The 15,030-nt window shown below is 37.1% G+C and overlaps 1 protein-coding gene across 2 annotated transcripts; it reads left to right on the top strand.

Moving 5' to 3' along the window:
• The first annotated feature begins 11,466 nt into the window (after positions 1 to 11,466).
• Positions 11,467 to 14,410, top strand: LOC122057587 (putative wall-associated receptor kinase-like 11). Of its 2 annotated transcripts, none has more exons than XM_042619739.1 (2): positions 11,467 to 13,275; positions 14,193 to 14,410. In XM_042619739.1, exons 1-2 carry the CDS (start codon positions 12,127 to 12,129, stop codon positions 14,214 to 14,216), a joined length of 1,173 nt encoding a protein of 390 aa, XP_042475673.1. In that variant the 5' UTR covers positions 11,467 to 12,126; the 3' UTR covers positions 14,217 to 14,410. The 2 variants fall into 2 exon arrangements, with proteins under 2 accessions (XP_042475673.1, XP_042475672.1); XM_042619738.1 differs by having other exon boundaries at positions 11,481 to 13,303.
• The last annotated feature ends 620 nt before the right edge of the window (positions 14,411 to 15,030 follow it).

Raw genomic sequence — 15,030 nt, 5'->3', positions numbered from 1 at the left:
TATGTAGTCAACCATATACTTTCTTTTTTTTTTTTTTCCAATGCATTAAATATTGGTGAACCAAATATATCGCAAATGGCTAATCAAATAACCTGATAAAAAAAAAAATCAAATATTCTAATAGTGCAATGGAAATCAAATGACCTAGAATATCAATGGCCATCCAAGGAGGAATCTTCAAAGAAAGTGTATTCTACGCTAAGAGAGACCGGCTATGATCAGGTGGAACTAGTGAGGCTCTAAGCAATGCTAGTTGCGGATAATATAACAAGAAAGATCCAATAAGAACCAGTTTCCTTTCACCTACAGAAGATAGAGAGGACATACGATTCGTCATTTACCATGATATATAACTTTTGGATTGGAATGGCAAAAAGAAGTTTTCAATTTTTTACAATCAGATAGAAGTGGAAGTTTATAATGAAAGCATATCATTTATTTACAATATTGTATGTACATGAGATCAATATTGTACTATCTAAATCAGGTTCATGTATGAGAACAATCTCGTACGTCCTTGATTCGTGAATTTAGAATCTATTAAATAAAGAGAGAGAAAATGGATTCAAATCCACAGACCAAGGACATACGAGATTGTTCTCGTACAAGAACTTGATCCACTCTCGATATCGTAACAATTGCCATCAATAGAAGGATATGTTAGACCGATCCATGTGAATATCGGGATGACTTTTTTACTTAATACCAATACTAATACTAATATTGATACCTAAAACTTAGGTGTGAATATAATAAATGAAAAAAAAGAGAAGACAAAGTGGCATTGTGGCAGTTAATAGGGGGTTTGGTGAAGGATCTTTGAGCTATGGGTAGCTAACCTCTGATACCAAAGGCATTATTATTATTTGAAACCAATCTTTGTTCTGATGTTCCTGATGCCTTTTGGCATCGAAAGCAGCATATGGTTACCCTACCTTATGCTACTGGGTTCTCAGATCTTCAAATTCCCACTAAAGCACGCCCAGCTCAAATGAATCAAACCCTTCTTGAAACTTGCAAAGAAGAGATCAATGATCTCTTAGCCAAAAAACTTATATTGGCTTTTGAGTTTGGAACCTTGTGCTGTTTGAAGGGGTTTGGCTTGTGTAGTTTGGAGGCTAGAACTAGCCTTATTTGTGGGTTGGATGGGACCTGCGGTAGAGCCTACTACCACAGCATGGGAATAAGGTGTGATCTCTTAGCCAAAAAACTTATCTGACCTAGTACCTCACCCTGGAGTTGCACAGCCTTCTATGTCAATAAGGCTGCTGAAATTGAAAGAGGTACTCCTCGGTTAGTAGTTAATTACAAACCTTTAAATGATGCCCTTCAATGGGTCAGATATCCAATCCCAAATCAAAAGGATCTTCTACAAAGAATTTACCAAGCAAAAATCTTTTCCAAATTTGATATGAAGTCTGGTTTCTGGCAGATCCAAATCCATGATAAGGATCGTTATAAAACCACCTTCACAACACCCTTTGGCCTATATGAATGGAACGTTATGCCATTCGGCCTCAAAAATGCCCCAAGTGAATTTCAAAAAATTATGAATGACATATTCAATCCTCATGGACAATTCACTATTGTCTATATTGATGATGTCTTGGTTTTTTCAAATTCTGTTGAACAACACTTCAAACACCTAAGAACGTTTTACCAAATTATTAAAACAAATGGTCTTGTTTTATCAAAGAGAAAAATGGAATTCTTCCTTACCAAAGTAAGGTTCCTTGGCCACTTGATCGAAAAAGGTACCCTTACCCCCATCGATCGTGCCATTACCTTCGGTGAAAAATTCCCTGACCAAATCCTTGATAAAACTCAATTACAAAGGTTTCTAGGAAGTTTAAATTACGTCCGTGATTTCCTTCCTCAAATTAGTAAAATTGCCGAACCCCTTTATCTTCGGCTTAAAAAGAAGCCAACTCCCTGGTCTCAAACCCAAACAACTGCCGTTCAAACGATTAAAAAACTTGTCAAAGAAATTCCTTGTTTATTTATTCCTAACCCTGAGGCATTCAAAATTGTCGAAACTGATGCCTCTGACATTGGTTATGGAGGAATTCTTAAACAAAGACTTCCTGATAATAACAAAGAACAATTAGTCCAATTTACTTCTGGTATTTGGAATTCTGCTCAAAAGAATTACAGTACCATCAAAAAGGAGATTTTATCAATTGTTCTCTGCATTCAAAAATTTCAAAATACATTATTAAATAAACCATTTTTAGTTCGTGTTGATTGTAGCGCAGCTAAATATGTTTTACAAAATGATGTTTCAAATCTTGCATCAAAACAAATTTTTGCCCGATGGCAAGCTTTATTATCAATTTTTGAATTTCAAATAGAATATATTAAAGGAGAATCCAATTCTGTCCCTGACTTTCTTACCCGTGAATTCTTACAGGGCCAGACTCCTCAAATTAACCTTATCAGGATGGCTCCCCCTAAGGAGTCCACTTCCTCAANAAGAAATCTTATCAATCGTTCTTTGCATACAAAAGTTTCAAAATACACTTTTAAATAAACCATTTTTAGTTCGTGTTGATTGTAGTGTAGCTAAATATGTTTTACAAAATGATGTTTCAAACCTTGCATCAAAACAAATTTTTGCCCGATGGCAAGCCTTATTATCAATTTTTGAATTTCAAATAGAATATATTAAAGGAGAATCCAATTCTGTCCCTGACTTTCTTACCCGTGAATTCCTACAGGGCCAGACTCTTCAAATCAACCTCATCAGGATGGCTCCCCCTAAGGAGTTCACCTCCTCAAATTCTGTTGTCAAAACCAAATCCAGCTATGGTGCCTCAGCAGCCTCTGCTGCACCATCTCACCAAATAGTTACTCGTAGCCAATCCCAGATGGCTACTACAAATAAACCCTATTCCCATGCTGTAGTTGTTTCTTCAGCCGTTGGTCCCCTCCAAAACACAAATAAGGCTAGCACTAGCCTACAAACTACACAAGCCAAACCTCTTCAAACAGCCTAAGGCTCCAAACTTAAAAGCCAATATCATGAAAAGCCATGCAAAGAAGACCTCTTCACTATTGAAGAGCCCCTGTTTAAATTTGCCGACTCTCCTATCATGTTGGCCCAACAAATTTTCTACATAGGGTGGCATCACCATTCCACCTCTTCTGCAAAAAATCAAGAATTCTACGAATATATTCTCGTAGAAACTGACTCTGTCAGATTCAAACTCAATTATGACAAAAATGACCAAACTTTGGTTACACATACAACTGTAACCATCTGCAAAATCCTTTCCCTCCAAGATTGGGGTACTCATCCCCTTAATACAAGAAGTTTTTCAAATACCTTTTCTCCACAAAATTTTTCATATTTTGATTACCAGGACGCCTGGTTCAAAGCTTTCTGCTTCCAAAACAGGATCAACCGTCACTCTTGGTTTTTCTGTTTTGAGTACAGATTCAATAACCAAACTCCTCTCTGGTTTCCCAAATGGTGGGATCAATATGGTCCTATATTTGAAATCCTCCCACCACAAATCCAAGAATCCTTCCAAATATTTTGTCAAAATACAAATCCCCAACCTCACCAACCTGATCTTCTCCGGTTCTTTCTCCACTGCCGATTGGCATGGATACTGTTCTGGGAATACCAAATTTATGATTACCAGGTACATAACTGGATTGCTCCAGTTCTTTGCCGGTCTTTTAACGTCAAATGGTGGGATAACTGTGACGTCTCTAAATGTGAGAGGACGTCCCTTATCAAAAGCCTCACAGGTCTTCAACCTATTCCAACAATCCAAAGCACATCAAAGTCAAGCATCAAAAAAGAGAAGGAAGCCCTTCTGGCCAGATTAGCTGAGCTTGGTTCCGACTCAGAAGGTGAAGCAGGCTCCAGTGATGATGCTTACAGCCTCAAATCCATCAAAGGACCCATTCCTGCCCACGAGCTCTGCTATGGGCAAGATCCATATGAGGACGACCCTGACTATGAGCCTGCCATCTCTAAGGCGTCTTCCTCCAGCAAATTCAAAGACGTAACCTCACGAAGATCTCGTCGGGCTACAAAATCAAAGTCTTCCTCGACCAAACCCTGATTTGGTCCTCAACGTCTACTAGGACGGTCATAAACTAGCCGATAGGTATAGTCGTAAAATCACACCTAGTCAAATAACCCCGGACGACGTAATAAGGAAAGGGGATACTGTTACTGTCCCAGGTTAAAGGACAGTTCGGTCAATATCCGGCTCAAACAAATAGGATATAAACCTCTTGATCAAACCAATACGGAGAACAGTGTCCCTGACACGTGGAATGCCATGGTGAGATCATTGAAGATTCCAAAACTACTGTCAGCAGCAACCCTATCAAAGATTCCAAATCATTTGTTGACCGCAACTCCAACTTTCGGCGCCAACACTTCCACAATTGTCGGCAGCAAACTGTTCACTCCAAAAATGCAAATTCAAGTGCACAGTTCTAAATAGTGATAAATGAAATGTCAAATAGTACCTAATTTGGTACAGTACCAAATGAAACCCAAATGTTGTCCAAATATACATGTAATTCAAATGAGTCTCCTTACATTATAAAATGAGCATCACCCCTTCTCCCAACATACTGGAAAAAAATATTCAGACTTGTAGAACTTAGAACGAGAAGCTCCGAAGCAAGCTGAGCCCTCACAAGTTCTTCCAAGATCTCTCCGAGCACCTCGCTGGACTACAACTCTAGGCTCGATCATTTCAAGTCTGATCGTCCTTCAAAGGTTAGACACCCACAGCTCAAAGCCAATCCAACCTTCTTCTTCTCAAATCCTCTAACCCAAACCTACCCAGAACCACAACAACTCTGGATCAAAATCTCCAAATATTGTAAATTTTATTTTCAAATATATTATTTCCTTTGATTGCATTATTAGCTTTCTGCATCTGCATATAAAAGCTTCTTGGTCTATCCTTGGATCAAAGCCTACAGTCGTGCCTCTTGATTCCAAGAAATAGATCCGGTCAAGCAGTTTTTATTTTTGTGCAATTTCATATCCTTTATTTTGAATTTATGGTTTTATTCTTTTATTGTTCAGTTTAATTTTAGCACAATTTTAGTTCTGAGTAAGGTATCGCACCCATCTCAGTGTTAGTCTCCTTGCTGGATCGGAGTACGGTATTGCACCTATCTCGTCCTAATTGCCATATAGAACCAGGAGATCCCTATTTCTATGGATTTTGGTATATCTCGATCCTGTAATCTGATATCAAAGCCATACCACAAGTAAATATATATATATATATATATATATTTAGACAAGTAAAGAAAAGAAAATAAAAAAAGGGAAAGAATGGAATAGCCGTCACTTGTGGGCCCCACATCAATAAATGATTCTATATTTACTCTTCTTATTAGTGATAACCAGATTGATGATCTCTAATCCCCAACCCTGCCTCTACTACAACCACCACCGTCTACTACAACCGCCACTGCAACCGGTGCAATCGCCTTGCCTCAATCGCTACTACAACCTCCTCTACAACTCCTTTGCCACAAAGAGGTTTTTTGGCATTTTGGGGAAAACCCACCTAAAATCCCACCCCATTTTACCTTTTCCATTTTATCCATCAAACAAACTGGGCCTTAAGGGAGAGGGTTCCCAGAATTCCCATGCATTAGGGACCAATGGGGAGGGATGACGAGGCATCAATAAGGAGGGTGGAGAAGTCATTTCACATGGGGAGGAGAGAGATAGAAAAGGGGACGCCTACACATGTGAGTGCATCGGTTTCATTGGCAAACTTTTCCCATATTCTTAAGTCACTTATTTTACATCAAATTTTATCTTTTTCTCTTCTTACATGGTATTTCCTTGTATACAAACATTATCTTCCTTTCATTTTTTTAACATGGATTTTGCACTTGTATAATACAAACATGAAAAATTCGGGGGGCTTCTTATTGATGATATTGTTGTCAATTAATTTTGATTCTTGTTTCAACGATACTAATGTGTCTAACCTAAGATGTTCTGAGTTTAAATTTACGTGGAGTATCGGAGAATCTCAAGTGAGAGCATCTCTTGCAAACTTAATCGAGTTCTTCTGAATGATAGTTGGCTTTCTTAAATTTTGAGGTTCTGAAAAATTTGGATCATAGTCCTATTGCGATCACTATTGCCCCGTGTATTTCTTTTGGCCCTTAACCTTTCAAATTTTTTGATATGTAGGCCTCTCATAGTGATTTCCTACCTCTCTCCAGTTAAGGATAGATCTCCCTCCCTTATCATCTTTGCTCAGAATTAAAGTTTGTTAAGAATGTTTTGAAAGCTTGGAGTAAAAACACATTTGGTAATATTTCTCAATCTGTGGAAGATTGCAGATCCCATCTTTCTGCTCTCCAATCTTGGCTCCAAGCTGATCAACAAAATTCTAGCTTAGGTTTGGAAGAGAGGGTTATCTCTTCTAGGTTAGGTGACCTTCTTAAGAAGGAAAAGAGTTTCTTCAGGAAGAAATCTAGGATTAAGTTGTTAACCCTTGGGGACTCCAACACCGCTTATTTTCATAAGCCAGTGAGGGCTAGACGAAGTCTTAGTTCTATCTATTCTATTAGAAAACCTGATAGCCCTTTACTCTCAAATCCAGATGCAATTAAATCAGCTTTTATTTCTCACTTCTCTAGGAAATTTAATCCATCCACTCGCAATCCCATTGTTCCTATTCTAGATGATATTTGATTTCACAAATGTTTCCCTTGACCTTAGAAGGGTTCTATCAACTATTCCTTTAGATTATGAGATTTCTGGGGTCATAAATCTGATAAAACTCTTATTTCTGAGGGCTTCAATTTCAATTTTCTAGCTTGGGATATTATCAAGGATGATCTTTGATCCGTTGTCAATAGTTTCTTCTTTAACTCATCCAGGATTAGAAGCATCAATCAAACTTTTATATGTCCTATCCCAAAGTTTGAGGGGGCTAATCAGGTTTCATCTTTCTTGCCTATTTCTCTTGCTAACCTTCTTTATAAGTTTATTGCAAAGATCTGCAAATAGACTTTAAGTTGATTATTGATTCTCTTGCAAAGATCAGGCTGCGTTCATCCTTGGGAGAAGTATTACTGATAATATCCTCCTTTGTTATGAAATTGTTAAGGGTTTTGATAGGAAAAACCATCCTTCTTCTGTCCTTCTTAAGTGGATATTCATAAGGCATTGGATTCTATCAGGTGGAACTATATTGACCAACTTCTTTCCAAGATGAATTTCTCTCATATTTTCATTAATTGGATTCATTGTTGCATTTCATCTCTTCATTTCTTTGTTTTGGTTAAAAGTTCCCCTAAATGTTATTTTGAATCCAAGTTGGAGATCTGGCAAGGCTGTCCCATCTCGCCTCTGCTATTTTCTATTGCCACGGAGAATCTCTCTAAATTCCTATTGATCAAAACTGAGGCAAACTACATCCAACCTGTCCCTAAGGGCAAGGCTTTGAAGATCACCTACCTTTTGTTTGCTGATGACCTTATGATCTTTGCTAAAGCCTCTTTCATATGTGTTTGCTTTTTCTGACGTTTTAGCATCCTTCTCTACTATGTCTTGGCTTTCTATCAATCCTCAACAATCTCTCTCCTTGTTTGGAGGATTTTCTGTGCGTCTTAAAACGTAAATTGGTGCAATATTGGGCATTCTTGAGGTCCACCTTCCTGTCACAGATCTAAGATTGCCCTTGATTTCCTTGAAGCTTCCTGCTAATCATTGTTCTCTTATTCTTGATATGCTTCGCAAGAGACTTCAACTTTGGAAAAGTAAACTTTTAACTTTTACTAGTCTCCTTGAGCACATTAGATTAGTTATGCAAAACTACTATATTTTCTGGTTTGAGGTTTTTGGGCTTTTAGCTTCTATCTCTTCAAAGATCAGATCTCTTAGGGCTTCCTTCCTTTGAAAATGTCAAGATAGTGTAAATTTTTTGCATCTCATTAGTTGGGGTAAGGTATGACTTCCAAAAAGGAAAGGAGGTTTTGGTCTTCATAGAGTTAAAAAGTGTAATATTGTGAGGATTGTTACGCTTATTTGGAATATTCCCTCTCGAAAGAAGAGCATATGGGTTGACTAGGTGCATCCTAGATACCTCAAGTCTAACTTCATGTGGACTACCCCTTATCCTTTGGATGTTTCTTGTGCCTGGAGCAAAATCCTAAACTATAGACTTTTTGTGTCTGAGAAAATTCAATCTTCTATTGATGATGGCTCCGACAAATTTCTTTGGCTTGACAATTGGCATCTTGATGGTGTATTTATTTTAAAATATGGTGACAGAATCAGGTATGATGTTGGTTCAGATAGGTTTGCTAAGGTTTCCTCCATCTTAAGAAATAGGAATTGGCTTCCTGGCCCGAGTATTTCTCTCTCTCTCTCTCTCTGGAATAAGCTCCCCAATATTCGCTTCAAGCCTAGGGGTAGTGGGGTTTCAGTTCAATGGAATAACTATAGTAATTTTTTTTTTCTAAAAGTGAGCAAGTGAATATATTGATAAAACATTAATTTACAAGTATAACTTCCAACAAAAAGAAAAAAAAAGGAAATAAAAGACAATGAGCTACCACTCCACCTTTGGGGTGCCCAGCAGCAGAGAGGCAACTCAATCAAAAAGGAAATCTACTTATGTGAATTTATATCGTGGTCTCAATTGAAAGTCCCAATTAACATCATACTGAATGAATGATGGTGTTGAGTTACAAGAACTTGACAACCTCGTTTTTACAGCATGCTTGGTTAATTTATCAGCCACGACATTTCCTTCTCGATAACAGTGTAAAATATACCATGAAATGCATCCAAATACTGTTTGAACTGCCTCCATTTTTGCTGGAAGGTCCTAGGGATTCTTTGGTTTTTTATAAAATTGACAACTGCTTGAGAATTGCATTCTATCCATAGGTATTCAATCTTCAGAGAGAGAGAGCAACTTGCTACCCAATAAAAAAAACAAAGAATTCTTCTACAAAGTTACTTCCAACTCCTTTATATGTTGCAAAACAATGTAGGAGAGTACCATCACAGATCCTAAACGTGCCTCCAACTCCAAGCAGCCTAGATTACCAAGGGAGCTCCCCTCGATGTTCAGCTTGAAGTACTGTCCTTGTGGAAGAGACCAAATTACTTTAATAATTTTTCATTGTTGGAGCTCTAGAAATTGCTAATATTAGTTTCATGGAAATCAATAGTTCTGTGACTGAGTTGATATGGATCTTCGTCATTGATGAAAAATCTTGCAGCTCATAGATAATAGCCTTCACAACCAAAGTAGCTAAACAATGTTTAGAATCATGTATACGTTCATATCTTTCCGCCCATAATTGATAGGGGACCAATATGGCCAAAGCCAAAACTTCCCTGGACAAACCACCTTGGATTTTCTCCTCCACCACTTAAAAAATCTCTTCAATAGATGGAAAACCACACCATCATTAATTGAAGAAGTTCATCACCTCGAACCATACTTGACCTGCAAAATCACAATCCAAAAAATACACCAATTTTGCTGCTTAAAATCTAGTGCACCTTAGAGCTCCTGTTGTTCCATGGTTTAGTTCTTCCATCCCTAGACATCCATTTACCTTTGTTAACCTGATGTGTGTAAATCGGTTGAATGTTCAAGTCCCGAGATGTCAAACTCAGATAATCAGGGAATTTTTTTGTTGTGCGCCTTTTCCAGGTTGGGTGAAATTGAATATTAATGGCTTCTCCCTTGGCAATCTGGGTAAAGCAGGTGTTGGTTGTATTTTTACAGATTGCAAAGTCAGGTTTTATGCCATTTTAGAGATTTACTGGGAGTAATAACAAATTATGAAGCGGAATTTTGAGCGCTGATAGTGGGTATTACAATGGTTAAGCAATTTGAGTTCAGGAAGATATGGATTGAAAGTGATTCAGCTGCAGTGGTGATGATGGTTTCGAAGGGGGTAGTTCCTTGGTTTTTTGTAAAAAATTGGCTGGTTTACAGAGGTATCTTAATCAAACTAAGTGGAAGATTTCTCATTGCTTTCGAGAAGCAAACCCGATAGCTGACCATTTGAAAAAGTCAATGACAAAGTATGACGCTTTGGCTCCTCTCTCTGAGTGGTCTCCAATAATGTAGAATTTTCTAAGAGAAGACGGTCTCAGATGTCCTCGGTATAGGATGGATTAAGGGCTGGTTTTGATGTTTTAGTAGTTTTTCTTCTTTAGTGCTTCTTGCTAGTTTCTTCTCCTACTGATGGCAATGTCGAAGGTGGGGTTGGAACTAGTGAAATAATTCATTGTTTTAGTTTCCCTAGCTCATTGTTCTTTTCACAGTATATATGGATTTGCAAGAGAACCAGTGCATTCTACCCCAAAGGATAGGAATGTAGTTACAGTTGTGACTCTTGTATGATTTTTGTTGTCCTAGTGACACATTTAAATGTATGTTTCTGTACACATAAGTATATCTCCAATGGAAAAAACATGATAGGATTGAGTGAAATCCACTAAGGTGGTACATTCAATTCGATTGTGTCTTCCTCAATAGTAGATGCGGTATTTTCTAAAGGTGATGTCATCAAAGTTTCTGAACATTCAATTTAATTATGTATTTCTTGATAGTAAAGATGATATTTTTCCAAAGGTGATGTCATCAAGGTTTGTGAACAAATATTCATATGTCCTGCTCGGAAATAAGAACTTTCTCTTCCTCTCATGCCCTTTACCTTAAGCCTGACAAAGATAGGATATTTTACTTGCCCTATCGCTTTCATTGTTTAGAAAGGGACACTAACTTAGGAGCTTTTTTACCCAAAGGTGATTGAATTTTCGAATGTTAGTATTCTTTTCACAATTAATACAAGAAAATAAGAGGACCAATGAATCTCTGTCCCAAATGATAGGAATACATCATCAGCTTTAACTCTTACAAAGGCTTTTCCAATGGAAGTGTTCAAAGATCGTATTTCTAAAATGAATATTATTGACTTTTTGATATGCTTGGTTAGTGGGAGATTTGCTTCTTGTTGACTATTTGTTTCTGTTTGAAACTTTAGTTTGTATGTTTCGGGCGCGGTTTGATAGATAATATAGTTATGTTATTCATTCGATTTTAGCATTTATCTTACGCAAAGTTATTCTATCATCAATTTATTTGTTGATTGCTTTATGGTTTTATTTGAGCATGGTTTATGGGTAATTTTTACCACAGTTTAAAAGGCAGTACTTGCCACAGCTATAGACAATTTTGTCACAGTTTAAAAAGTAGTAATTATCATAGTTCAAAGGCAATGTTTGTCACAATTTATAGGCAGAAAACCACAGTTAGATATTAACCCCAAATCAAATGTGATTTGCCACAGTAAAGGTCAATATCACAGTTAAGGATCTATATGGAATGACAACAGTGTTATTTGAGGATATGTCACATTTCCATGTTAGTATCCCACATAGATTTGTATTAAGAAATTTAGTCATGTTTGTAATAATAGAAAGTTGTATACCGTATATTGAGATGTATCTTCTGCTATTGTTATGTGATTGATTTTTCAAATAAAACATAGTAAAAATGGTTAATGTAATGAGATTCTATGGCCACACCAATATAAAATACATCCTTATAATTAATGTAACCCAAGTGGGAAATTATTGGATTTATGAGCTTAATTAATTATTCGGGTTGATTAAATGGATGAGAGTCAAGTTGCATGAATCAGTTCACCCTCAGGTCTAAGGATAGGCTGGCCCAACCCATTGTGCTTTAGGGTCTTGGGTACAGAATAAATTATAAATACTTGGTTTTAGATCTCTACAGTCATTATTCACTCTTCTCCACTTTAACATTAAAATGAGACAACTTAAGGAGATCTGAGGGGTTGTAGAAGATCCATAGCCAAGAGAAGGAAACTGTAAAGAACTGCATCGATCATCTTCAACATACTAGGTATAAGGTACTAATCGATTATTTATGTTTTGATTCAACTTTGTGTTCTAGTTATCTATATGGGAACCTATTAGAGTCTGTTGTGAAACCCTAAATGTACAGTCTAACACAAGTCACCACCACCAGTTACCTTTCACCACCTCTAGCCATATAAAACCCTCATGTTAAGGATAACTTTTAGATTAAAATAATAGTTAATTTACATCTAAATATGTTCTGTTTTTGTGCAGGTACTAGTGCCGGCTTTGTGTTTCTCTTTTTTTTCATTTGGTTTTTATATTGGGCAATTACAAGAAGACAAAAACTTAGAGAGAAATTCTTCCAAGAAAATGGAGGCATGCTATTACAACAACAAATCGCTTCACATAAAGGGGTCAAAGATATTGCCAAGATTTTCTCCATAAGAATGTTAAAGAAGGCAACCAATAACTTCCATGAGAGTCGAATAATCGGTCAAGGTGGGTTTGGTACAGTTTATAAGGGAATTTTATCAAGTGGAAAAGTAGTTGCCATTAAGAGATCCAAAATTATGGACAAAGGTCAGATTATACAGTTTATAAATGAGGTTGATATCCTTTCTCAAATCAATCATAGACATGTGGTGAAGCTCTTGGGTTGTTGCCTAGAGACAGAGGTTCCATTGTTAGTTTATGAGTTTGTGTCTAATGGGACCCTCTTCCAACATATTCATAGAGAGAATCAAGCACCTTCTCTTTCATGGGAAGATCGTTTAAGAATTGCTGCAGAAATGGCTGATGCTCTAGCCTATTTGCACTCTTCTCATTCAATACCTATCTTTCATAGAGATGTCAAGTCTTCTAATATATTACTCGATGATAAATACAGGGCTAAAGTATCTGATTTTGGAGCTTCCAGATTAGTTCCTTTTGATCAAACTCAAAAGACTACAATAATTCAAGGGACTTATGGGTACTTAGACCCAGAATGTTATCCTACAGGTCAACTAACAGATAAAAGTGATGTTTATAGTTTTGGAGTTGTTCTAGCAGAGCTTTTGACTGGAAAAAATCCGCTTTTCTTAGATGGATCTGGGCAACGTATAGCCCTCGCACATTATTTTGTATCTTCAATGGAAGATGGGAATCTTTTTAGTATTCTTGATGACCCAATAGCAAATGAGGAGAAGAGAGGACATTTATTGGTATTTGCTAAGCTTGCAAGAAGCTGCCTAGAGGATAAGAGGGAAGATAGGCCGACAATGAAAGAAGTTGCAAAGGAGCTTGATTCCTTGAAATTGTCCTATGAGCAACCTTTAGTACCACAAAATCAAGAGGATATTGATGAATCTTTTCTCGGTGAACCATCGACATATTCTACCGATGAGGCTCTTGAAATAGAGGTTGGTTATATTTTGCAGAAATGACAAGGTATCATACTCTATGTTCATGAAATTGCATATCATACAACTTTTATGAGATATCTTATCATATACATCCATGCATGACATGAATTAATCTCTACCCTTTTGGCATGAATATATCTATTAACATCGAAATTTCAGTTTTCCCCTCATGTTTATCATTGTTTGTTACTTTCTTTCTCTCTCTCTTTTTTTTTTTTTTTTTTTTTTTTTTTTTTTTTTCAATTCAACAAAAACAAAAAAAAAATCTGAGAACCATTCCATATGGTACCTTGTTTTTATAATATTTGCAGCATGGTCTTAGGCTGCGTCTCATCTTGGGAGACACCCTAACGCATAGTGGCTCGTCGGGCTGTGCAGCACCCTCCCCCTACCCACACACGTCACTCCACCCCACCCACCCATCACCTCCCATTTCCTTCCCTATATTCCCCACCACATACTGTCCCATAGGTCCATAGTGGGCATTGAGCACCCCCAAAAAAACATTTAAGGTTAAATTGGATCAAACAAGGAGTGGGTGAAATGGTTTTACACCTATTCCTTGGGAATGGTTCCTTTTATTTTTATATGTCGGGTAATTCAGAAGTCGACCCCAGTTAGTTGGAAAAAAGCTGACTTAAGTTGTATGTGCGGTAATTTGGGAGGCCAAAATAGATGGGTTCTTAAATGTTTCCTTACCAAATCTGAATTGTATTCCAAGACCTATGCTAGGCCCTCTTGGGTCTTAAGATCGAATGAGTTGTCTCATTTGGGATGTCTTCTCCTTTATGGTGTGTTGTGGTTGCCCTTGTAATGTTAATTGTTGTGTTATTGTTAATGTTAGCATTCAGCCGAACAAAGGTGGAGATTTCAGGTTTTCAATTTTTATCCTAATGAGTTTCTTCTTTGTGCAGGTGAGAGGAAAGACAATGTTCTAACGATTTAAGCACTTTAAGGCTTATTCTATACTTGGGATGTTGGAGTAGTTGTGGAGCCTTTTTCTTCTCTAGAGTTACAGACTGGAGGTTAGGAGTTTAGTGATGTTGTTTCTTTTGAATCTATCGTTATTTTATTGTGTGATTGATCAAAGTTAGAATTAATCATAATTTGGAAGTTGTGGTTTTTATTCTTATTGGTGATTTTCAATTAAAGTGGTTTTTCTTTCAGTTAAGTATTTAAAACAAAATGAATATTCAAAATAAACTAGGGAGGGTCATATTAATAGCGATAGATTGACCATATCTATGGTGATTAATGGAACACACCCATCTCATGAACCATAAATGGGAGTAGAGGAGTACATGTGTAGGTTGGGAAGCTTCCACAAGTGTTGATCACGAATCTAGGTTACTCGCGCTTGAAGATTGGTCCCACTAACAAAACTAGCTCTCTAGGGTCTTCTGCAGTTTCCTACACGAATCTCTCCCACGGATATGTGACTGAATGGACCAGAAAGTGACTACTCATAGTAATCCACTGAACTCTAACTACTCCCACAATAGTTAGGCTGGGTTTATTCCTCAAAATGGGTCAAACCACCATAAGCCCATATGAATCAACCATATTATAAGTGTGGCCCAAAACTGAACACACTCTACAATTTTAAACCCTCAAACTTTCCTTTACTAGTAACCATATGGCTCCATTTTTTCACTGAAGATCAGATAATATTAATAGAAAAAATGATAATACAAAAATATTATGAAAAAGTAACAAAACGCGAGAAAAGAGCCCCCAACCGAATATCTGTTA

Source organism: Macadamia integrifolia, chromosome 12 (genome assembly GCF_013358625.1).
Source record: "Macadamia integrifolia cultivar HAES 741 chromosome 12, SCU_Mint_v3, whole genome shotgun sequence".
NCBI classification, from domain to species: Eukaryota; Viridiplantae; Streptophyta; class Magnoliopsida; order Proteales; family Proteaceae; genus Macadamia; species Macadamia integrifolia.
This window is presented reverse-complemented; position numbering and strand designations above follow the sequence as displayed.